The 25,536-nt window shown below is 43.7% G+C and overlaps 1 protein-coding gene across 2 annotated transcripts in view; it reads right to left on the bottom strand.

Annotated features, from left to right (window-relative positions):
* Nucleotides 1-25,536, bottom strand: part of TBCA (tubulin folding cofactor A) — a 64,111-nt gene that overhangs the window by 10,687 nt on the left and 27,888 nt on the right. For both annotated transcript variants that reach the window (XM_030566265.1, XM_030566264.1), the window contains one exon: nt 19,975-20,080. In XM_030566265.1, coding sequence (XP_030422125.1) covers nt 19,975-20,080 — 106 coding nt within the window. The remainder of the gene's footprint in view (nt 1-19,974; nt 20,081-25,536) is intronic.

The raw sequence follows: 25,536 nt of genomic DNA on the forward strand, positions 1-25,536 counted from the left end.
AGAGAATCTGCCATTTACACTAGTTTAAGCCTGCAAGTGTCCCATGCAAAATAAAAAACCTAAGTTGTCTCTGCCAATTTGACCTGTGGGAAAATTTCTTCCTGACTGCAAATATGGTGATCGTTAATCCTCAAGCATGGGGGCAAGACCCACCAGCCAGACACTTGGGAAAGAATTCTCTGTAGTAACTCAGAGACCCTCTCTATCTAGTGTCCCATCACCAGCTGTTGGAAGTATTTGTTGCTAGCAGTCACAGATCAACTAGATGCCATTACAGGCAGTTTCAGTTTCATCAGACACCCCCCCCCCCAAAACTTATCAAGCTCAGTCTTGAAGTCAGTTAGGTTTTTTGCCTCCACTTCTTCCCATGGAAGTCTGTTCCAGAACTTCACTCTTCTGCTGGTGTCAAGGCTGATTCCCCACTCTGGCACTTCAAGTGCAGAAGGTGGGGGCCCACAAGGATTCTAAAAATGGATACTGGCCACTCCAGGCTGGTATTAAACTCCCAACGTTACAGCTTTTCTCTGACCTTGGATGGGTAGATGCTGCCACCACCCAAGTGCAAAAATACCCTTTTTACCCAAGAAGGCACGCTTGGGAATTCCTCCCTGTGGGGTACCCTCAGCCCTTTCATCTTCCCCTCTGAGGAAGAGCTGAGAAAGAGAAACGAAGGAAATCAGCTGTTGCCACCAGCTAATTAAACCACATATGCACAAAAAACCCAATCCTATTCTTAAAGGTAAATTTTATTAAAAGAAAAAACATCTGAAACTTAGGCTATTGCTAGATTTTAAAAGAGCTAATATAATAATTAAGCATCAAGAATAGTCTTCTGGAGGTCTAGCTTAATGGGTTGCAAGCAAAACAAAAGCATTTGGGAGTCAGCCAAGAGGAGTCCACAGGCTTTACAGAAATAAAAGACACACCTAACTGAGTCTTTCTAGACATTTTCTGATCTACTTACATATCTGGGGTTTCAAATTAGGTAGTTTTAGGTACTATCTGGTGATTTTCATACCTGGTTCACAGTTTTTTACAGCAAAGCTTCAGCCCTGTTTTGCTCTGTCTCCTCTCTCTGGAGAACAGACAGACCGACCCAATTTTTAAAAGTTCTAGCCCTCCCATTGGCTCTTTTGGTCAGGTGCCCAACTTCCTTCCTTTTACCTGCGGACTTGTTAACCCTTTACACGTAAAGCAAGTAAAGAACCGTTACTAACAGGAATTTTGCAGCTAACTGGCTGTCTGGGTGTCCATAGAAGGGAGCTACTCCCACCCTTCATTTATCACAGATGGCTAGACATCTTTGTCTAATTTCAAGCCTGAACTTGTTGATGGTCAATTTATATCTATTTGTTCTTGTGCCTGCATTGGCCCTTAAATTAAATAACTCCTTTCCCTCCCTAGTATTTATTCCTCTGGTGTATTTATAGAGAGCAATCATATCTCCCCTCAGCCTTCCTTTGGTTAGGCTAAACAAGCCAAGTTCTTAAGAGAGTCTTGTCTTCCTGGGATCATCTTAGTAGCCCTTCTCTGTACCATCATGAGAAACTGACCTGACTTTGCAAAGAACAATGAATATCTGCGGGGTTATTGAAAAATGTGATGCCCGAATGAAAGCATTAAGCATGGAAAGAACCAAATTGTATCGGATTAAAAATGCCTGTTGAGGCACAAAGACAGAATACTTGGATAAACAAACCAGATTTGTTTATAAGTGTACAGGCAAACATAAAAGTGATCCAGCACAAAGGGTGGTTATGTACATAAAGGAAGCAACTTTATTTTTTAAGATTAGTGCTCTTAGCGCAAAATGAAAAGATGTCAAAAGGAAAAAACTGTCACAGACAAAGCTTTGATGATGAAAAACACACATCTTTATTGGATCTCAAATTTACAAAGCAAGGTTATATAATAGACTGGATTTTGAAATGGGAAACAAAGCATTTCAGAAACAGATATTGGAGGTGAGCTCAATGTAGTCAGAGTAAGCATACACAATATATACGGTCCAACCAAATTTACGGTCCATTACGACAAACATGGTTGCTGCCATATGACCTAATAGTTGGAGACAGGTCCTGGCTGATATCTGTTGGCTGGCTTGTGCTGTGGTGATCAAGGGTGACAAATCTGTGTAGTGGTAATGAGGCTTTGGCTTCCAGCACATCCAGGTGGACCCCAATGAACTCTAGTTTTTGAATGGGGTGTCAACGTCGATTTTTACATGTTTATTTTTAGTCCTAGTTGAGAGAAGAGAACGATTATCCTTTGAGTAGCTTCTACAGCATCTTCCTGAGAAAGGGTTTTGAGTAGACAGCTGTCTAAATAGGAGAATATCATGACTCCCTGCCTGCAGAGGTGGGCCACCATGACCGCGAGAACCTTGGAGAAAATTGGGGGCACCACAGAGAGGCCAAAAGGCAGTACTTTGAACTGGTAGTGATTTCTGTCCCAGAATGAATCCAAGGAACCTCCTGTGCACTGGGTGTATGGAGATATGAAAATATCTATCCTGGAGGTCAAGGGCTGAGAACAAGTCCCCCTGTTTCAGTGCTTGGATTATAGCTGCGATTGTGACCATCCTCAATCACTGAACCTTCACAAACATGTGGAGTTTCCTTAGGTCAAGAATGGGCCTCCATTCCCTGCTCTTTTTCTGAGTTAAGTAGTAGTGGGAATAAAAGCCTCCCCTACCCTGTGTTGGGTGTGGTTGACTCAGTACTGACAAGTGCAGGAGGTGATTTATTTCATAGAAGGTGCTTGTGAGAAGGGTTCCTGAACAGGGACAAGGAGGTAGGGAGAATGGGGGAGGGGGGTAAGAGGGCATGGAGGTAAATGGGATTGAGTAACCCATGTTTATAAATTTCTAATATTCATTTGTCCAAGGTGATGGTCTGCCATACTGGGTGGAATGGGATCAGGCGGTCTCTGAAAGGATGGATGGATGGATGAATGATGATGGTTCCAGTGCTTGGAAATGGGGAAGGCATCTCGGGCCCTTGAGCAAAACCTCAAAATTGCTATTTCAAAGACAGTTGTTGGGATCTTGATGTCTGAGATGAGAATGGTCTTAGGCCTCTGTCTCCATTTTTGTAGGTCATATTGTCTCTGTGGTTGGACATATGGGGGCAGGCCTTGATTGGTATTTCCCCAGCTTCCTTCTTTGTGCAGGTGTATAAACACGTAAAGACCAAAGAGTTGCCCTGGAGTCCTTTAGGGCATAGAGGAATTAGTCAGTCTTGGCCGTGACCAATTGCTGGCACTCAAAGGGAGGATCCTTAACAATAGATGGGACATTCTTGGGAAACCCAGAGAGGTGGCGTCATGAATCCCGTCACATAACTTAAGCAGTGGTAATGGATCGTGTGGCTGTGTCTGCCACATCCAATGAAGTTTACAAGACCGTCTCTGCGAGGTGGTTTTTTTTTGTTACAGTAAATAAATGTGGACATCTTAGAATCTTAGACTTCAAAATCTTAGACATCATAATTTATGTAGTTATACTTGGCCATCAAAGCTTTGTAATTGGCTATTCTGAATTGCTTAGTTGCTGACAAACAGGCTTTGTGCCCAAAGAGGCTAACTGCTTCCAGTCCTTATTGTTTGGGGTGATTCTGGAGTGGTGGTGTCTTTATTCACAGCCTCTACCACCAAGGAATTTGGTGCGGGATGTGAGAACAAAAAATCCATAGCAATAGAAGGGATGTAATACTTTTTGACTGCTCTTTTACAAGTGGGTGGTATTGTTGCAGGGGTCTGCCAGATTATCTTGGCTGGGTCCACAAGTGCCTCATTTATAGGGAGCATAATCTTTGATGTTTAGGTCTGTAAAATATCCAACAGTTTAAGTTGAGACTCTGCAACTTCTTCCAAGGCTATTTTGAGTGAGTCAGCTATTCTTTTAAAAGCTCCTGGAACTGTTTAAAGTCAAAGTGGTGGGGGCATAACTGCTTTGTCTGGGGAGGATGAAGAGAGATTGATTGGACGGGTGATTTCCTGTTCCAAAGCTTCCTTCTGTTCTTCAAAAGTTTCCTCTGGAGGCTGTACCTGCTGAGGCTGATGAGGAGGCACCTGTAGGTGCTGGAAGGCCTAGAGTACTGGTGGCTGTATGGAGGCCATGGATTCTAATAAGGCCATTGCGGTGGGAATGGCATTGGTGGTGGCATCCATGGATGTCCAGACCACCCCTGGATGTCCGTGGCTGATACTCAGATTGCTCTGATGGACCTGGTCTGGAGGTCATGCAAATGGGTGAGGAGTGGTCCCCTTCCTCTTCCTCTTCATCGCTGGAAAAAAGAAGGGCTGATCTCAGTAGTGATCTAGATTGGCAAGGTACTGAGTATGGAGTAACATCAATTCGAAGAAGGGGCGATCCTGGTGTTGCATAAACTAGCAAGTCCTTGCGATGAAGAAATTGATGTGCTGCAACCTCAATGCAGAGGATGGTGTTGTAGACAGTACTGCTGTCGTAGCTGATTTTGCTGTGCTATGCACTTCAGGGTCAGTAGATGGCACCATAGAATGTAGTGATGATGAGCTTCTTGGTGCCAGATGTTTAAGAGGCTCCATCGGTATTGACGAGGAAGGCTTCTCTCTGTCACTCCTCTCAAAGCAACCTTCTTAAGGTCTTTGGCTTTCACAGAATCAGCAGTACCATAAGATCCTGTCAACTTGTAGGTGCTCAACCACTCCGCAGTCGGTACCAAGTGTGTCGAATGAATCAGGAATTGCTTCTTTTTGGCTAGTTCCCTGGAATGGGAATTTGTTGCCTGCTTTTTTCTCCACCTTTTTTGAGAATTGATTTCCTCTGAGGGTGGCAGAGATGGTCTGTTGCAGATTCACCTAAAGTTGAGCACCCAAAGGGACACTCCTCAAAGAAGAATTTATCATTATGTGAAAGGTTAAAAATGATCATCCTGCCATTTTTCACCTACTCTGGATTTAAGATTTCAAACACACCATGCCCCTGATAAGGTGACAAGGTCAGTGTGGTAACATATTTTACTGAACCAGTTTATGATGGTGGGAGACAAACTTTTGAGTTTACACAGAGGTCCTTCAGGTCTTGAAGACTAGCTTTTTGTAAGCTCAAAATCTTTTCTCTCTCACCAACAGAAGTCAGTCCAATAAAAGATATTGCCCCACCCACCTTGTGTATCTAATATCCTGGGAACCAATGTGCCTACAACAACAGTGCACACAAGGATAAGGTGTACAGGGAAAAGAAGATGGGGCCAAGAAAGCAGAGATGTGTTAGTCAGGAAGATGTCTTTATTTCATAGTGTAGTACACCTCTGAAAAAGAGACTGAGCCTGAGATCACTTACTCTGGGATAGTGAGAAGATAAAAGAATCACCAGACTACACCTTCTCAAAAATAGTATCAGAATTACTTAGGTGTGAGAGTCGATCCTTGGTAGTTTTAGGCTAAGAAATTAGCTATATGATTTAAAACAAAAACAAACAAACACACACTACTAAAGAAGGACCCCATGACCACTTGCTCTTTGCCTGTTACAAAATTGAAAATAAAAGGTACATTTGAAAGAGAATGGTTTTCCTCAGCCAGATTTAGAGGAGGCAATGAATCGAAGGGGGTGGAGACAAACGCAAATATGTTTTACTGTAACTGAACTTGATAAAAAGATGAGCTTTTCCTCAACCTATACATCTACAAACTCAAATTTGTAAGATAGAAATTTTCATTTTAATAAACTGGAAACCTGTTTGTTTTTTTAAAAACAACATAGCTGGCCTGGAAAAGGCTTGAATTACACTAAACCGCTGGTAATTCCCCCTTTAATTGAGGAATAAATTGCAGAGAACGCTACGTGACTCTCTTTACTCTCGGAGAGGTGTGAAGAAAAATTTCTGGAAAGTGTTGGGATGCATTCTTTTCTCAGTGCAGAGAATCAGTTCTCTTTCACATCAGCTTATTATTTCAGAGTGTGGAACTGATAGGTTTCAATCACTTACATCAAGCATTGTGTAGAAAAGGAGTGGAGAGCCTGAGGGAGGAAGAAAGATGATAGACACCTACTTGACTTCCTCTTCACCTAACTGCTTCAGTATTTCCAACTTTTTCAACCCCTGCAGTTGCTCTATCTGAAAACCAATCGATTGGTGCATGACAGATCATTTCAGGAGGCAGAAGCAAAAGGTTATTTTGTCCTTTCTGGAAAATGGTTTGCTGCCTAGGAGTTTTATGATAATCTGAGATTGCAGGTTTTCACCACCACCAGCTGGGGAGACAGCTAGTGCAGAGATTTAAGAGTGTAGATACTACTCTTGAGGGGGGAGAAGCAAAATTCATTACTAGTGCCTTCCCTTAATCCAGTCATTGGTTAATTCAATCCTCCCCTTAATTTTAGAATTAAGTCATTTGTATTAAACACAATTCTTGCCCTTTATTTTGATAACTTTTGTAAGGATGACTGGATAATACAATCACTGCCCATAGAAAACTATCAATTAACAGGCAGCATTTTCTACAAAACAGCTCTCAAAATTTTACTTGAAAAGAATATGAATTGCTTTGGATGTAAACACTGTCACATGGGCAGACAACTGGCAGAAAAAGTATACATAAAAGAGAATCCATTTGGAAAGTGGTGCCAGTTCAGTTCTGACAAAACAAGCATTGGTCAACCAACAAGGTTGGCTCAACCTTGACATTACTGGCTGCACGCTCTCCTCCTCAGCTCTTTTTTTTGTAGAATTATCTGTCATCCTTAGGTTTTCAGGCAGAGGGAAACTTGCACAATATGGGGCAAGAGCCCTCACTCAGCCCAACATACGATTTGGTTAAAAAAGTTAGCAATCTGATTAAAGAAAAGGCATTAGGATTAATTATGGAGATTTCCTTCAGTTTTGCAGAAGGCAGAAAGTCAGGAAAAATAAATGTCTGTGCCAAAACTGGAGACAGAAAAGAACTGGCGGGTTTCCCATATAGAGTTAAATCACTATCCCATGCCTGAAAGGTCTGATACAGCCTCTTTCTGTAGAGCAGAGGAATGGTGAGCCCAACTACAAGAGAATTTCCCTCCAGCAATTGTGAATGTCAATTGTAGAATCTTCTTACTAAATGGGAGTTTCCATGTTAATGTATTCCTACTACGCAATTATTTTAAATCCTCAGCATAGAGAGCATAGTCTAGAATACGAAAAGATATTTATATCTTTGACCAGTGAAAATGAAACTCTTTAAAAAACACAAGAAAAAGAAAGCCGTAGCAAGGATTACAATAATTTCTCATCGATAAGCTTTTTTCAAAAAGGACATTAGAAAAAAAAAAACAAAAAGTTAAAAGGAGCATGTTTAATATCACTTGCATGTCAGGAGTATTATTCTAGAGAACACAGATACAAATACAAGAAGCTAGCCTTTAGAGGAGACTGATTTATGCTCATTAGTTAAACTCTCCAAATGCACAAACAAGTGTGTCAAACCCTTTACTAGCAACTTTACTGGCTTTTTATCTAGACAACTAGAACTATAGAATTCAGATTATTAAACAGAGGTCATCTGTTCTTAGGAGAAAACCCAAAGGATTTTGAAAGTAATCAGACTGGAATGAAACTAAAAGTTCCACCTAATCTTATTTGTGTCTGTTTTATGAGGAGTCTGAAACTTTGTGTATTCAATCCAACATGAAATTTTAAAAAACAGAAAGATATTAGATTAAAAACTACTACTTGAGCGATTAAAAACAGATGAGTATTCCCCAGGTAATATTACTTAACATTAAACAAGCATTGAAGTGTTCAGACTAGTATCTTTCATGTTTGAAGTCCCATTACACAAAAAAACAGCTTCAGTAACTAAAAGTATAGTTAATTCTGGTATTCCACATTTTAATTTTCAGGAATCCGTATCTTGATTAGTGAATCTGTTCCACTTTTAGTGGTGACTAGTGAAAACAAAAGGATTCTGCCTAATCCTACCAAAACATGACAGAGACTCAAGTACGAGATTATGAGGAGCTGAACTTGTTGGATAAAAGACATGAACACCAGCTTCTCAAAGGGCTTGTCCCCTCATGAAAATTAATCTGGAATAATTGAGGATGTACTAGTGGATTAATTTCCAAAGTGAATTAAACTAATCTTGAATAAGACATTTTTATTCCAGAAAAAAAGAGTATCCACACATGGAGTTAACCAGGAATAGCTTTTCCAGAATAACTCCCTATGCAGATTAGCCCTGATTGCCTATATTACCTTATCTGCATATGGAGGAAACCTGCTTATGGATGCATCTGCAGCAAGTTGAATATAAATTCTGAGACAAGGCCCTTAGATTCTGTGGTGTTCCTGCGGAAATTCTGTAGTAACTTCAGATGAATTAAAATGAAGGGCTTTGGAATTTGGGGAGGCAGCTGGGATTGTGGGAAAAGTGGTTGGATATTTCTGCTAAAATGATCAGCAAATAAATATTTAAAACTATTAAAAACACATCTTTAGGTTTCAGAGTTATTACCCCATGGAGAGTAACCCAAGAACATCATACCTCAGAGCTAATTCATGCTGTACATAGATTCAAATAGGTATTATTATGTAGGTTTATACTCTCAGTTCACATTTGTTTCTGCAACCATAAGGACTAGATTTCTTTTAAAAAAACAAGTGAACTGAGTTTCTGGACCACATGGCCACAGACCTATTGAATTCACAGGGTCTTACCTATTGGTCTGCATTGGTGGCTAGACTAGAGTGCAGAAGACTTATTATAAATCCTAGCATAAGAGGGTGAGAGAGAGAGAGAAGAGACCAAGCAGCTTTGTTAAGCCTAGATTCAGGTTCTGTGGCGGAATAGGGTTCTGTACCTGCAGAAACAGTCTGTCTAAACCATTTAAAAAAATCTTACAGCCATTGGGTTGGAAAAGATAGGAGTTATCCACAGGAGAGTGAAATATAGCCACAAGGTATACTCCGATCAAGCAAATCGCCAATCCTTGATGTTTCAGGGTGTAACGAGGTGGTGTGGCTCCCCTCCTCATCCGGGAGGGTCGAGCCCCGTCACTCACCCAGAGGGGCGGGACCACTAAGCAGAAGTCCCGCCCCTCAAAGAGTCAAGCGGCGACCTGGAAGGATAAAAGCCGGCCCTCAGGCCTCAGTTGGGGCCCAGCCACCGTCAGGAGCAGACCTGTCAGCGGGAGCTCCTGACTAGGAAGCTGCAGGCCAGTGTCCGAACTGGCCGGGGCCTCCCAACACTCGCTATAACGAGGAGCTGCCAGAGCTTCCCTTCACCCGCTACAGCAAGGAGCTGCCAGTACCGTCCCGCCCCTGCTGCGGCCCCGAGGACACCCCGGAACAGGCCTGGCCGGACTTCCCGGAGGAGCTGCCGGACTTGCCGCCCAGCCCTGGCCATGAGGAGCCTCCATGGTGGGACGTCCCCAAAGCGGGTCCCACGAACCAGGTAGGCTCGGAGGGGGATACTAGAAGTAGCCCGGGGGCAGCCGACCCCAGTCAGGCTGCAGATTTCCCGATACCCATGGCAGTGTGTTGCGGTCAGGATCCCCACTGACCACCTGCAGCGGTGATCACCGCTTCTAGGGCCCCAGGCTGGAACGCAGTGGAGTGGGTGGGCCTGCATTCCCCCTGCCACCCGTCCATGGGTGGCAGAATCCCCCTTCTCCCCTTGGCCTGAAGAGGCCAGCTAAACTGAGATAACTGTGTATTGGTGCCCCGCCTGAACCAAGGGCTGGGCCTCCTTTGACTGTGCCACTGCTCGGTCCTGTCCCAAAGGGGCCCGAGCGACCCGCACCCTTGCCAGCCCGTCCCTGAACCAAGAGGGCTGGAGCTGAGATAACTGTGTATTGGTGCCCTGCCTGAACCAAGGGCTGGGCCCCCCTTTGACTGTGCCACCACCCGGTTCTATCCCCAGAGACCGAGCCACCCAGACGGTGGGCTACGGTTCCAAGGACCTAGACCCTCAGACAGGTCAAGGCCGGTGTGGCTCCCCTCCTCATCCACGAGGGTCGAGCCCCGGCAACGCTCCCGCTTACAAGGGACAGAAGATAGTTCAGCAAATACTGAATAGAAGCAAGAATGGGCCCAGAAAGAAAACCTCTTCCATTTAGCCAGGTAAGTAGTTCTAGTTGATGGTTTCCTGCTACTCAGCAACATATCCTGAACTTCTCTAGAGCAGGACTCCTTCACCAAAGTTAACCTTGAAGCCTCTAGGGCAGGGGTAGGCAACCTACTGCACGCATGCCAAAAGTGGCACACAAGCTGTTTTTCAGTGGCACTCACACTGCCCAGGTCCTGGCCACTCGTCCGGGGGTCTCTTCATTTTAATTTAATTTTAAATGACGCGTCTTAAACATTTTAAAAACCTTATTTACTTTATGTACAACAATAGTTTAGTTATATATTATAGACTTATAGGAGACCTTCTAAAACATTAAAATGTATTACTGGCACATGAAACCTTAAATTAGAATGAATAAATGAAGACATGACACCCCACTTCTGAAAGGTTGCTGACCTCTGCTCTAGGGTGTCAGGCGAAGGGCCTGAAGAGTGGAGTGGAGGAGGCAGGTGTGATTCTGTGAAACCAAGTATGTGTAAAGCGGTAGTGGGGATTGACAGAGGTCCACTGAGCTGGTGTGTGTGTGGGGGAAAACAACAAAGTGTTGATGGGGCCATGCAGGGGTGATCAGTATAAAATGGCCTTGTCCTGCTTGATTTTGCACAGAACTCTGGTCAGAAAAGGGTTGGGAGGAAAAAAAGCATACAGCAGACCCTGACCATGGCAATAGAAAAGCATCCAGGAACAAAACTGGTGACATTTTCTGTTGTCTTTTGTCGCTAAAAGACCCACTTGGGGAGACCCTCAGGACTGGAAAATGGATCTTGCTATGTCTGGGTGAAGGGACCACTCCTGATGATGAACAAAAAATCTGCTCACGCAATCTGTCAGTGTATTCTGAGCCCTTAGGACATGGACTGCTTTCAGAAGTAGAGTTGATCATGTAGAAGTCCCAAAATAGGATTGCTTCTTAGCAGAGTAGTGAGGACTGCATCCCTTCCCATTTATTTACATAAAACATGGCCGCTGTATTGTCAGTCAGCACTAACAAGCCCCTTTCCCTGATGTAAGGCAGGAATGCCATGCAAGCTGATCAGATAGTCAATACATAAACATTGGGGAGTTCTGAGCTGAGCTCTTGAGTAGACCAGAAAACTTGCATCTGCCGGGGTCCCAAGTGAGCCCTCCCACCTGGGTCTGAGGCATCCAAGACTAAGGTAAGATATTGTTGAAGTGGGGTGAAGGCAACTCCCTTGCAAACATTGGACATGTCTGTCCACCAATCTAGGGAGGATAAGATCCAACTTGGTACATGCACTTACCTGTCTACATGGTGCCTTCTTAGTGAATACACAGCCAACACACTTGAAGGAGTCTGAAACTCAGCCTGGCTTTTTGTACTACAAAAACACATGCTCCCATGTGCCCCAGCTGCCTTCAACAGTTTCTCACAGTGGTGAGAAGATCACCCTTAAAGTCCAGAATGAGGTTTTGTATTACATGAAACCTACAGTAGTAAGGTCCTGGCCATTTTTGAGTCCAGGATCATTCCAACAAATTCTGTTTTCTGAACTGGAAACAGGACTGACTCATCTGTGTTGAGCAGCAGGCAGATAGCAAAGAAGGTGGCTGAGATTTTGTTTATGCTGGACAACATCTGTGTGCTGGACTGACTTCTTATCAGCCAGTCATCCAGATAAGGGAAGACATGGACCTCTGACTTCTGAAGGAATGCCGCTACCCCAGCCGTACACTTTGTAAACACATGCAGGGCAGCTTAGAGATCCAAGGAGAGCAGTGTGCACTAATAATGGAGACCGCTGACCGTGAATCTCTCTGATGAATTGCCACATGAAGTAAGCACGCTGTAAGTCAAGAGCAGCATACCAGTCCTCTGGCTCCACAGAAGGGATTATGGAGACTAAAGTGATCATCTGAAATGTCAATATTTTTAGGAACTTAGATCTAAAATAGTCCTGAGACATCTTTTTTGCTTTCAAGATTAGTAGGCATCAGGAATAAAACCCTTTTCCCCTGAACAAAAGAGGGACCTCCTCTATAGCTCCTACAAAGAGAAGCAATTGTATCTCTGGCAGTAACAATGCCTCATGAGAAAGATCTCTGAAGAGTAACAGGGAAGGGAGATAGGGGGCAGGATGGGGGAGGAATATATTGGAACGTGTATCAGACTTCCACCATGCTTAGGACCCACCCATCTGTTGTGATGTGGGCCTCAGAATGACAGAAGTTGAGACAGGTGGTTTGCAAAAACTGGGGAAGAAAAGGATAGCCCTCTTAGAGCTGGCAGTCTGCTCTTCACCAACTCAAAGTGAGCTCTCGGAGGATGCCACCTGCCTTGAAGAACAGGCTGCTCCAGAAGTAGAGGGTGGTGGTAGGCAACTTTGTAACCTCTGTTAGTTCTCCTTGGCAGGTCCTGGGCTTGATAGGCATATCCCTGAGAATGCTGTGACTGGTGATGATGGAATAATGCCTTTTATTTCACTGCAGGGGTGTGAATGCCCAAGGGTTTCAGGGATACTCTAAAGCAGGGGTAGGCAACCTATGGCATGTGTGCCAAAAGCGGCATGTGAGCTAATTTTCAGTGGCACTCACACTGCCTGGGTTCTGGCCACCAGTTCAGGGGGCCTCTGCATTTTAATGTAATTTTAAATGAAGCTTCTTAAACATTTTAAAAACCTTACTTAATTTACATACAACAACAGTTTAGTTATGTATTATAGACTTATAGAAAGAGACTGTCTAAAAACATTAAAATGCATTACTGGCAAGCAAAACCTTAAATTAGAGTGAATAAATGAAGACTCGTCACATCACTTCTGCAAGGTTGCCGGCCCCTGCTTTAGAGTCTTTGAGACTGTACAGAATCTCATCAGTTTTTTTTCTGAGAAGAGCGATGGCCCTTCAAATGGGAGAGCCTGGACTGTTTGTTGCACCTCTAGAGGGAGGCCACAACGGTGTAACCAAGACACGAGCCTCATTGGGATGGCAGAAACCACGCCAGGAGCTGCAAAATCTGCTTTGCCAAGACTTGCCTGTATGCTTATGTATAAATATTAAAGACAGAACTAAATTCTCAACTATTTATAATAAACAGTTTAATTCCAGTTCTTAATAACTATGTAACTAAATAGAATTTCCTTGAAGTCTTTTAAATATGTAAATCCCATCCCATATATATTCTGGAGCAAATTTTTCACTACTAGAAGTATCTTGAAACTAAGGGACTAGTAGGACAAGCAAGCACATTCACTGTGCTCAGTATCCTAGTCTTTCAGAACTTAACTCTGGAAATTGTCAGAGCTGTGAGTATATACTAAAAAAGAACACTAAAGCAGCTGTGTGAAGATGTCATCTGAGGAACCAAATTGCAGCCGTTTTCATAGTGTACTGAGACCCTTAAAAGGTATATCTACACAGCTTCTGGGTGCACATCTTGCAGCTTGGGTCAAACAACCTGTTATTTGGGCTCATACTAGTGTGCTAGAAACAGCAACATGGATTTTATGGCTTGGGCTGGAGCTCAGGCTCTGAAACTCTGGGTGGGCTTCAGAGCTTAATTTCAAACATCAAAACAATGTCTCCACAGTTATTTTTAGCATGCAAGCCCAAGTTCCTCAAGCACAAGTCTGTCAATCTGGGCTGCAAGACTCGCTCCCAGAAGCCACGCAGACATATCCACAGAGTGAAGGAGGCCATTCATTTAAAAACTGTTGTCACTGGCTCCTCAGAAGACATCCTCAAAGTACTGTTTTACCATTTTCTTTACTGCAAGAGCTTCAAAGGCTATTATTGTCAATTATGACAATTTCCAAAGAGTAGGTGAGAAAATGCCTTGACACTCTCAAATAATCTGATGAATTGGGACACTGAGCATCAAGATTGCATTTACTGGTTCCAATTAGTGTCAATGAATCTTTAAAGAAACTAGTCTTATTTCTATTTCAGTAGAGCCTAAAAACCTCAATCAGTGATCAGAGGCAGTGAGATCATACTTCTTAAGATGGTATGAGTAAATGGGTGCAATGTCTTCCAAATTCTAAATATTTCTTTTTAAATAACCTGGAAAGGAGAAAAACACAAACACAGAGTTGGACTTGTGCCTTTTATGATGAATAAAGGCAGCGACAAGGGATGTTTTTTGTTGGTTTTTAAATATTTTTTTCTGCTTCTTTTTTTTACATTAGACACTCAAGGTCTCATTTATTCTTTCGTTTGTCCAGGAAAATTAAGGATAACTGGAGAACTGGTAGTTTATAACACCAGAGACAATGCAAGTGAAGCCTGATTAAGACTAAAAGTGATTTTAATTCAGACTGTTTAAAGTTGTGAGTGTAAGTGTATGTTTACACTACGGGATTATTCCGATTTTACATAAACCGGTTTTGTAAAACTGATTGTATAAAGTCGGGTGCACACGGCCACACTAAGCACATTAATTCGGCGGTGTGCGTTCATGGTCCGAGGCTTGCGTCAATTTCCAGAGCGTTGCACTGTGGGTAGCTATCCTGTAGCTATCTCATAGTTCCTGCAGTCTCCCACACCCCTTGGAATTCTGGGTTGAGATCCCAGTGCCTGATGGGGCAAAAATCATTGTTGCGGGTGGTTCTGGGTACAGCCTCACCCCTCCCTCCGTGAAAGCAGCAGACAACCGTTTCACGCCTTTTTTCCTGGCTAAACTGTGCAAACACCATAGCACAGCAAGCATGGACCCTGCTCAGATCAAGACCGCAATCATGGACGTTGTAAACACTTCGCGCATTCTCGTGCAGTCTATGCTGAACCAGGACCTGCAAAGCCAGGCGAGGAGGCGGCGGCTACGGCAGCGCGGCGACGAGAGTGATGAGGACATGGACACAGAATTCTCTCAAACCGCAGGCCCCTGTGCTTTGAAGATCCTGCTGGTAATGGGGCAGGTTCTAGCCACTGAACGTTGATTTGGGGCCCGGGAAACAAGCACAGACTGGTAGGACTGCATAGTTTTGCAGGTTTGGGACAATTCGCAGTGGCTGCGAAACTTTCGCATGCGTAAGGCACTTTCGTGGAACTTTGTGACTTGCTTTCCCCTGCCCTGAAACGCCATAATACCAAGATGAGAGCAGCCCTCACAGTTGAGAAGTGAGTGGCAATAGCCCTCTGGAAGCTTGCAACGCCAGACAGCTATCAGTCAGTCGGGAATCAATTTGGAGTGGGAAAATCTACTGTGGGGGCTGCTGTGATGCAAGTAGCCAAAACAATCATTAAGCTGCTGCTACGAAAGGTTGTGACTCTGGGAAACATGCAGGTCATAACGTATGGCTTTGCTGCAATGGGATTCCTTAACTATGGGGGGGCGATAGATGGAACCCCTATCCCTATCTTGGCACCGGAGCATCAGGGCACCCACTACATAAACCGCAAGGGGTACTTTTCAATGGTGCTGCAAGCACTGGTGGATCCCAAGGGACGTTTTACCAACATCCACGTGGGATGGCCAGGAAGGGTTCATGACACTCGCGTCTTCAGGAACACTACCCTGTTTAAACGGCTGCAGCAAGGGAATTACTTCCCAGACCAGAAAATAACAGTTGGGGATGTTGAAATGCCTGTAGTTATCCTGGGTGACCCAGCCTACCCCTTGATGCCATGGCTCATGAAACCATACACAGGCAGCCTGGACAGTAGTCAGGAGCTGTTCAATTACAGGCTGAGCAAGTGCAGAATGGTGGTAGAATGTGCATTTGGCCGTTTAAAGGCACGCTGGCGCACATTACTGACTTGCTCAGACCTCAGCCAAACCAATGTCCCCATTGTTACTGCTGCTTGCTGTGTGCTCCACAATCTCTGTGAGAGTAAGGGGGAGACCTTTATGGCGGGGTGGGAGGCTGAGGCAAATCACCTGGCCGCTGATTACGCGCAGCCAGACACCAGGGTGATTAGAAGAGCACACCACGAAGCGGTGCGCATCAGAGCAGCTTTGAAAACGAGTTTCATCACGGGCCAGGGTACGATGTGACTGCTGTGTTTGTTTCCCCTTGATGAACCCCCCCTTGACTGACTCATTCCCTGTAAGCAACCCACCCTCCCCCTTCGATTACAGCTTGCTTAAGGAAATAAAGTCACTATCATTTAAAAATCATGTATTCTTTATTAAAAAGTCATTATAAAAAGAGGGAGAGAACTGAAAAGGTATCCCAGGTGTGGGTTGGGAGGAGGATAGGAGGGAAGGAAAAGGCCACTAAAAATATTTCAAAGTAATGACAGCCTTTTGGTTGGGCTGTCCACGGGGGTGGAGTGGGCGGGTTCACGAAGCCTTTCCCCACACGTTCTTACACGTCTGGGTGAGGAAGATATGGAACATGGTGAGTGGTGAGGGTGGTTACACAGGGGCTGCAGCGGCACTCTGTGACCCTGCTGCTGTTCCTCAAGCTCCACCAGACGTCGGAGGATGTCAGTTTGATCACGCAGCAGCCCCAGCATTGCATCCCACCAACACTGATCTTCCTGCCTACACCTCTGATGTTCCTGCCGCCACCTCTGATCTCGAGCGTCTCTCCTCTCCTCACGTTTGTCCCTCCTCTCCTCACGTTCACTGACATCTTTCCTGTAATTTGATACCCCGTGCTTCCACTCATTCAGATGAGCTTTTTCATTGCGGGTTACTTCCACGATTTCCGAGAACATTTCGTCTCGCGTCTTTTTTTCCTCTGCCTTATCTGAGATAGCCTTCGGGATGGAATAGGGAGGCTTGAAAAATTTGCAGCTGCATGAGGGAGGTAAAAAAGGGAGAGAAGATACATTTTACAGAACAATGGTTACACTCTTTCACAGTGAACAACACTATTCACCTTACAGAGCACATGTGATTTCACTACAAGGTCGCATTTTGCATCTTAATATTGAGTGCCTGTGGCTCTGGTGTTAGAGATCTCACAGACGCAGGTCCAGGCAGCAGAATTCAGCTGGCATGCGGTCATGGTAAGCCACTGTCTTTCGGCTTCTGCAGCCTTCATATACACAGTGCCCTCCTTTCCCAAATACCAAGCAAAGCACGTTCAGTGCTGCTTCTTTCCTGTTAACATGCAGCAGCAGAAACCACCCCCTCATCCAATTCTCTGGGATGATCGCTTTACCCCTCCCCCCACCGCATGGCTGGTATCATGGAAGATCACTGCTAATCACCCCCCTTCCTCCCCACAGCGTGGCTGGTAGCAGGGAAGATCCCTGCTAGCCAAACATGAGAAAGCTCAGCACCATAACCCCCCATCCTCTCCCCCCGCTTGGCTACCTGCAAGGAAGGATTTCTTTTAAGCAACAGGCAAACAGGCCATCTCTGTCCCCTTAATTAAATTCCTGAATTTCAACCAGGTTACCATGAACGATATCACTCTCCTGAGGATAACACAGCGAGATAAAGAACGGATGTTGCTTGAATGCCAGCAATCACCGGGACCATACGCAGCTAGGCTTTGTCATGCAATGATACCAGATTACTTGCTACATGCATGGCGTGGTCAAGTGTCCTACCATGGTGGACAGAATAAGGCTGCTTTGCCCAGAAACCTTCTACAAAGGCTTTTGGAGTACCTCCAGGAGAGCTTCATGGAGGTGTCCCTTGAGGACTTCCGCTCCATCCTCAGACATGTTAAACTTTTCCAATAACTGTACTGGCCGCGAAGGCATCCCAAGTCCTCAGGGCAAATCAATCATTAAAAAATGCTTGATTTTAAACCATGTTTTATATTTACAAAAGGTACACTCACCAGAGGTCGCTTCCATGGCTTCATTGTCTGGCTACTGGCTTGGGAGGGTAATTCTGTCTGGGTGAGAAAAAGCTCCTGGCTGTTGAGGGGAACGGAGTGCTGTGTGCTCTCCGCAAGCTCGTCGTCCTCATCTTCCCCATCCGCAGAATCCTCAGCCATGGCTGAGACTACCACCCCCACCTCGGAATCCACGGACAGGGGTGGGGTAGTGGTGGCGGACCCCCCTAGAATTGCATGCAGCTCAGCGTAGAAGCGGCATGTTTTCGGCCCTGACCCGGACCTTCCGTTTGCTTCTTTGGTTTTCTGGTACGCTTGTCTGAGCTCCTTAACTTTCACTCTGCACTGCGCTGAGTCCCTAGTGTGGCCTTTCTTCATCATAGCCTTGGAAATTTTTTCAAATGTTTTTTCATTTCGTCTTTTGGAACGGAGTTCTGTTAGCACAGAATCCTCTCCCCATATAGCGATCAGATCCAGTACCTCCCGTGCGATCCATGCTGGAGCTCTTTTTCGATTCTCAGGAGACTGCATTGTTACCTGTGCTGATGAGCTCTGCGTGGTCACCTGTGCTGGTGAGCTCTCCACGCTGGGCAAACAGGAAATGAAATTCAAAAGTTCGTGGGGCTTTTCCTGTCTGCCTGGCCAGTGCCTCCAAGTTCAGATTGCTGTCCAGAGCGGTCACAATGGTGCACTGTGGGATACCGCCCGGAGGCCAATACCGTCAATTTGTGGCCACACTAACCTAATCTGATATGGTAATACCGATTTCAGCGCTACTCCTCTCGTCGGGGAGGAGTACAGAAACCAGTTTAAAGAGCCCTTTATATCGATATAAAGGGCCTCGTTGTGTGGACAGGTGCAGCGTTAAATCGGTTTAACGCTGCTAAAATCAGTTTAAACGTGTAGTGTAGACCAGGCCTGAGAGAGAGAGAGAGAGAGACACACACACACACACACACCCCTATTGAAAAGCAAATATCTAAGAAATGCTGGGAGAAAAAACTGTTAAAAATTCAACACATTCAGTTAGAAGTTGAGAAAGCTCAGTCCACACTGAATATCCCAGAGGTGCTCACAAAACCAAACTCCGTATTCCTATAATTTCTAAAGTAAAAGCAAGCAGAAAAAAAAACTGCATTTTAAAACAAAACAAATCTGCAGGCCTTAATTCATAGGATTAAAAAAGGGGTGGGGTGGGGAGGGGGAAAAGAGTACATACCACTTTCCTCCCCTTTGCTGGTAACTTTATTCCATAGCCGTGAACACAAACCATTCCCTCCAACACACAAAATTCAGAATCATCATTATTAGGTAGGATATTACAAAAATATAGTGTACCTATACTACAGCTTGTCTGAGACTCTCCTATAACTCTATAGCAACAGGTACATTGGTGCGTCCATTGCTGTGTACCTGGCTATTTCACTTTTTGTCTGAAGTTTAGTTAAGTTGTTATTGTATATCTGCACTCAGAGTTAAAAGCTTTCATCTGTGTATAATCACCCCTACACACTGTAAATTGAAAACTGTGCTCAAATATTTTGGCCATTTCTACACTACCACTTAAATCGCTATGGGGTATGAACCCCCCCGAGCAACTTAGTTTCACTGGCATAAGTGCTCATGTGCACACTCCTACGTTGGCAGGATAATTTCTCCTGCCAATACAGCAACCACTGCTTGGTTTGGTGGTTATTATAATATTAACAGGAGAGCTCTCTTCTGTCAGCATAGAGAGGCTGCACAAGCAATCTGACAGTGGCATAGCTGCATTGGTACAGCTGTGCCGCTCTAAGATCGCTAGCATAGACATGGCCTTAGTTTACCTAAACTATTCAGAAAGCAGAAGGCAGGAAAACCCTCCTCAGGCTCAAACCTGAGCATTTCTGCAAGGTATAGAGCACCGTCAACTCAAAGATGAGGATGCTTATTTCACAGGAACACTCAGTACCTTGCAGGATTGAGCTCCTTATGAGTCAACAGTTCTGGAAAGAGCAACATATTTAAAAATACAAAGAACTGTGTACATTTGTATACTGACCTTTTATATTTAAGATAACTTTTAGTGTAGTGTTCATATCACCTGAGTTTGGAAAAAGCTGTGAGATTCTTTTATTAAGAGTCACTTTCAAATTTTCTTTATAAGTTATATTTTAAATATATTTAAATTTTTAGGACAACATACCTGCTTTTTAATTCCATAATCATCACTTGCTTCAGCTTTCATTCTTTCAATTTTTTCTTCTTGCTGTTTTGCTTCTTTTTCATACATAACTTTCTCTTTTACCAACCTGAAAACAAATCAAATGATTTTATTCATACACTAATAAAGTGAGATTCAGCTGTATAATTGGAAAATGACATCATACCCATCAAAAATAAAAGTACAGCAACCCTTCAAGAGGCTGCTGTCTAGTTTTATAAAAGTTAAATTCTTGACCTTTTAACTAAAGATCTAAACCCAAGTGGATAACAAAGTATATCTATGTTAATTCTGGCTTCATATTAAATGGCATGCATTACTTAAACCAATATTCACTTAAAAAGACATTCTGCTACTTTGTTTCAAATACTAGACAAACAAAATGAAGTAGTAAATTCCTAGCTGCCACGTGCTTTATTGATAGAGGAGAGACACTTGTGGTCTGCAATGATAGATTCCAAGTCACAAAAGACACAACTGCTCAGATTCAAGTCACGTGGGTTTTGAGCAGAGATATGTTACACAAGGCAAAGTGTATAATAAGCTACATTTGCATCTCAAAGTTAACACTTTTTCAGAACAGTCCAAGAAACAATTTTAAAAAAATGATTAGTAACCTGTTCTATAATTATTGTTCTTTGTGATGCATTGCATGGCCGTTCCACTTTAGGTGTGTGCACCAGAGTCGGAAATTTTTCCCTTAGCAGTATCTGTTGGGGCAGCACATACACCCTTTGCCAACTCATATTGCTACCAGATGGTACAAAAGGGTGGAACCTGACTTCCCTCAGTTCCTTCTTACCTGAGAGACTCCTATACAGAGGGGAAGGAGAATGGTCATAGAATGGACAGGTGCAACACATCTCCAAGACCAGTTATAGAACAGTTAGTAACAGTTTTTTCTTCAAGTGATTGCTCATGTCCATTCCACTTCAGGTGACTCACAACCAGTTCAAACTAGAGGTGGGTTTCAGAATCTACCTGAACAAGAACCGAAGGACTTCTTGTCCGAACTCGACATCATCTCTGGAATGCTGAGAGATGGCATAAAAAAAGTTGTAAATGTATTCACCAATGACCAAGCTGCAGCCCTACAACAGTCTGATATTGGCACCTGAGCTAAAATAAGGTGCAAAAGTTGCTTGAGATCTTGCCAAGTGTGCTACCTCCTGCTTAGTGGGGTTACATTGGCAATGTCATAACTCATAGACTCATAGGTCAGAAGGGACCAATATGATCATCTAGTTTGACCTCCTGCACAAGGCAGGCCACAGAACCCTACGCATCCACTTTTATAACAACTCCTAACCCAGGACTGAGTTATTGAAATCCTCAAAACTGGTTTGAAGACCTCAAACTGCAGAGAATAACACATACATATGCAGGGAGAAATCCATGACAAGCTCCTTTGTCTTGAGACTGTAAGGCCCTTCATTCTGTTTGCAATGCTACGAACAGTAGATATGACTATCTAAACCAGTGGGCCCCAAACTTTTTCCCTCGTGCCCCCGCCACCTGTCTGTCCTGTGTCGTCCCCCCCCCCCCCGAGCTGGGCTGTGGTTCCAGGAGGGGGGAGACGCAGCGAGGGGTAAGGGGGCTGGTAGCTGGGGCCCCGGGCGCAGGTTCGTCAGCCAAGGTCAGGACTAGAGCTGGGTGGCGCTCACTGCGCACTCCTATGGGGGCTGGCCCGGGACCCAGCCATACTCCCCCCCGAACATTCCTCTGCATGCCCCTGAGGGGCATGCCCCACAGTTTGGGGACCTCTGATCTCAACAATCTGGTTCTGTCCAAGTAAAAAGCTAATGCCCTTTTGACATCCAAGGCATGGAGTCTCTCCATCCTTTTGACAATGGGGCTTAGGAAAGAAAATCAGTAAGTATATTCCTTGATTGAGGTGGAATTCCGACACTACTTTAAGTCACAAATTTCAGATGTGGACACAGTAAACTTTTTCCTTATAAAAGATTGCATAAGGAGACCTCTACCAGCCCAAGGATCCCGGTCCCCAGATCACCATAGGACCACTGCTGGCTACCAGGAGTAGGATCCTCTGGAGGAAGAAGAGTGATGCCTTCTATCCCTGGAGCGAGGGGCATAGGAACATACCTTAGAGCGATGGTTCTCAACCTATTTACCACTGTGGGCCACATCCAATACTACCTGGCCTTGAGGATGTCACATGGGCCCCAGCTGTGCGCTGATTGGGCCATAGGTTGAAAACCACTGCCTCTGAGGAAAAATCAGAGTCACCTGACCAGAGATGCACTGTACCTTACTTGTAGGTATGTCAATTAAGTCTGAGGTTCAATCAGTACTGGACAACTTGTCTCCTATGCTGCTGGAGAATCTGGTACCAAGAGACTTAACAGGTCTTGCACAGCAGCATATGCCTCTGGCATCATCAGTACCAAAAGGTTCTCCTGCTGCTGCTGCTGCTGCATTCAAGGGGTCAGAACCACAGCAGGTGTAGGCCTCAATGACAAAGGTACTGGTGCTAGAGTAAAAAACCCTGAATGTGACAAAGTCAGTACCAGGGAGCACTTCTTTCCAGAGTTACTCTGCCCTGCTCTCCAGTTTGCTTGCTGGCAGACAGTACTGGGTACCTCAATCTTTTGGAAGAGATTGGCTCCTTTGAGGCATGCTGTCTGTTGCTTCTTCCTCACTACCAGGAAAGGGGAAATGCTGCAATGTTCAGACATTCACTAACTGGCGTAGAAGTACTTGGTGCCCGCCCTGAGTGGGACAGTTCAGACGGTGGACACAAGGTGGCCTCATGAGAAAGAGACAAAGCCTCACCTTCCTATCCTTTTTGATCCAGGACTTGAAATGTCCACAGATTTCACAGTGGTCCTAGATGCGACTCTCATGCAGCATTTGAAATGAGGGTTACTTATTGGCATAGACTTGCAGCCGATGCAAGGCTTAAAGCCTGGAGGCTGAACATGCCTCAATACTGACAGTCAGCACCCAGCACAAGTACGAACTGACAATCTAAGCAAAACTAAATAAAATAACTAAAGATCTAATTAACAACTGAGAAGTACACTAAGTATATATAAAGAATTATTCTTAGGAAACACAGAACACTTGCAAAGCAAGCAAACACACATTGACTACCAATCATGGGCAGTCAGAGGGAACTGAGGAGAATCAGGAGCCACCTTTTATATCACTGCACAGCAGCATGAGACATGTGCCACCCCAACAGGTACCACTAAGGGGAAAAAAGTCTCCTACTCTGGGGCACTGGGCATGCCCACACCTGAAGTGGGATGGACATGTTCAATTACTCAAAGAACTGTAATTACATAAGAATGGGTCAGACCAAAGGTCCATCTAGCCCAGTAGCCTGTCTTCCAACAGTGGCCAGTGCCAAGTGCCCCAGAGGGAATGAACAGAACAGGTAACCATCAAGTGATCCATCCCCTGTCGCTCATTCCCAGCTTCTGGCAAACAGAGGCTAGGGACCCCATTCCTGCATAAAATGAGAATTTTAATGTAGATAATACTTAAAAAGACAGTGTAATCACTTCCATTATTTAGCATAGGAGATCAGACTTTGATAGCATGAACCATATATTAATACAGAGATGTCTTGCATACGACCTCCCTTCCCTGTGGTAATTACAGAAATGCTTTATATGGAAAACTAAATTAAGAAAGTATATTTTTATCTTCTTTTAATGCAATTTGGTAGGTGCAAATTAGCAGGAGGAGCAAGCCTATGTGACCAGCCAATTCTTCAGTTCAAGACAACAGTTCAAGAATCTCTTTTCTAGATCATAGTTATATTTCACACCACAGTACAGAAGTGAGTAGATGTAATTCCATACATCAAATCTGACCACAAAATAATATTACAAAGTCAACTTCTGAAACACAGCATCTCAATAGTATCAAGGTTCTTAAAATGTTTGCTCCAAAGGGCTTTTTGCAAACTCAGAATCCCAGAACTAGTATGTATCATGGTAAGTAGTGGACCCATAATTTAACCTTGATAACTAGCACCAGCATATGGGAAACGTTCTTAAAATCTGTTTTTTCAAAGGGAGACAACACACCCACTTTTTAGCCTTAACACTGGACCCAGATTTGGAAACTGGGTGCTCTTTGATATAATCCCCCTTTTCCAGTAAACCATTAAGATCACCTTAAGTAAATTCAAGTCTAACAACTACAGCACTAAAGATTCCAGTTTAATAGAATTCCTTCTAGTTTGCAATATGTTCTCGACATAAAATAACCCCGTGTGCTGCCAAAAATTATGTACCACAAACTTCCATTAGCACCAGTAAATAAAGTAAAAGCTGGATTTATCTGGCTGGCCAGCTGGCTGATCAAAGCTGGCTATTATTGAGCAAATTCAGACACCAACTGCTCAGGTTTACTATATGATTCTATTATGATGACTAAAGAAGAAGGATTTGTATGGATACTAGAGATCTGCATAACATGTATTAGGGCTTTTGCTGGTATAGAAATATCATAAAAACCCACACCTTTAACCAACATTAATGTACCAACCAAAACTTCCATTATAAACTTCACCTGTATTACTTTGTCAAAATAGTGATAGCTAAAAATCATGTTGGGGAAAAGATGAAAGAAGATAAACTGCATAGCCTGATAGGGTCACAAATACTTTGGAGTAGCAGTAAACCTTTCTAAACATCAGTCCTGGACCTGGCATCAGCATCAAAAAGTACAATTTTATAAAGGACTGGATAACTTTATGATCAGGATGGAATGCTTTAGGTCAAGGTAATATTCTTTTGTTTGTTAAGTTTCCGAAAAAAAAAGTTAGTTACACAGTTAACAGAAAAATTAACTCTGAGATAGTTGACTTTTGAATTACTGTACCCAAATTCTTATTTATAGGTTGTTTGATGTAAAATATTTAAACTTATTAAAATCAAATGTCTAAGCATTATTGTTAGAACTAAACTCAACTGCACCACTAAAACGAACACTTTAGAATTTGTTTGTATTAGCTAAAAAAGCTAATTTAAGCTTGTTATATATGAAAACATAAGTGACAATCAACTAATTCATAAACCAACTCTAGAATCAATGACTTTACAAACTATAGCCATACAAGCCCTCTCTTAGCAAGTAAAAAGGTTTGTTCCTCCAATCACATAAGCACAACTGAAAACCCCCTGGAAGCTCACTAAGGTGCAAGCTAAACACATCAGAAGCAGGGTTTGCTGGCCTTGTTGAGGTAAAGCTCCTCTCGAGGAAATAAAAATAAGTTTAAAAACACCACATACACTTTGGAACTTGCTTACAAGTTTATATGTCACCAATATTAAAACACTTGTTTAAACTGTGATAAACATTACTGCCTTATTGTAAAAGGTAGAAGAAAGACTGGACTTGCATTTTTCAGAATTTACACATTTTTGAACAGACTACTCAGTGTGATGAAAGTATTTTATAAGTTACACCTATTGGGCTGGCAAGTACTTTGCGCCTTATTTACCCCCATCTCATGAACTGTTGTAAAAAGATAAGTATCCCCACGTGTATGGCTGATGAAAGGAT

Source organism: Gopherus evgoodei, chromosome 6 (genome assembly GCF_007399415.2).
Source record: "Gopherus evgoodei ecotype Sinaloan lineage chromosome 6, rGopEvg1_v1.p, whole genome shotgun sequence".
Taxonomy (NCBI): domain Eukaryota; kingdom Metazoa; phylum Chordata; order Testudines; family Testudinidae; genus Gopherus; species Gopherus evgoodei.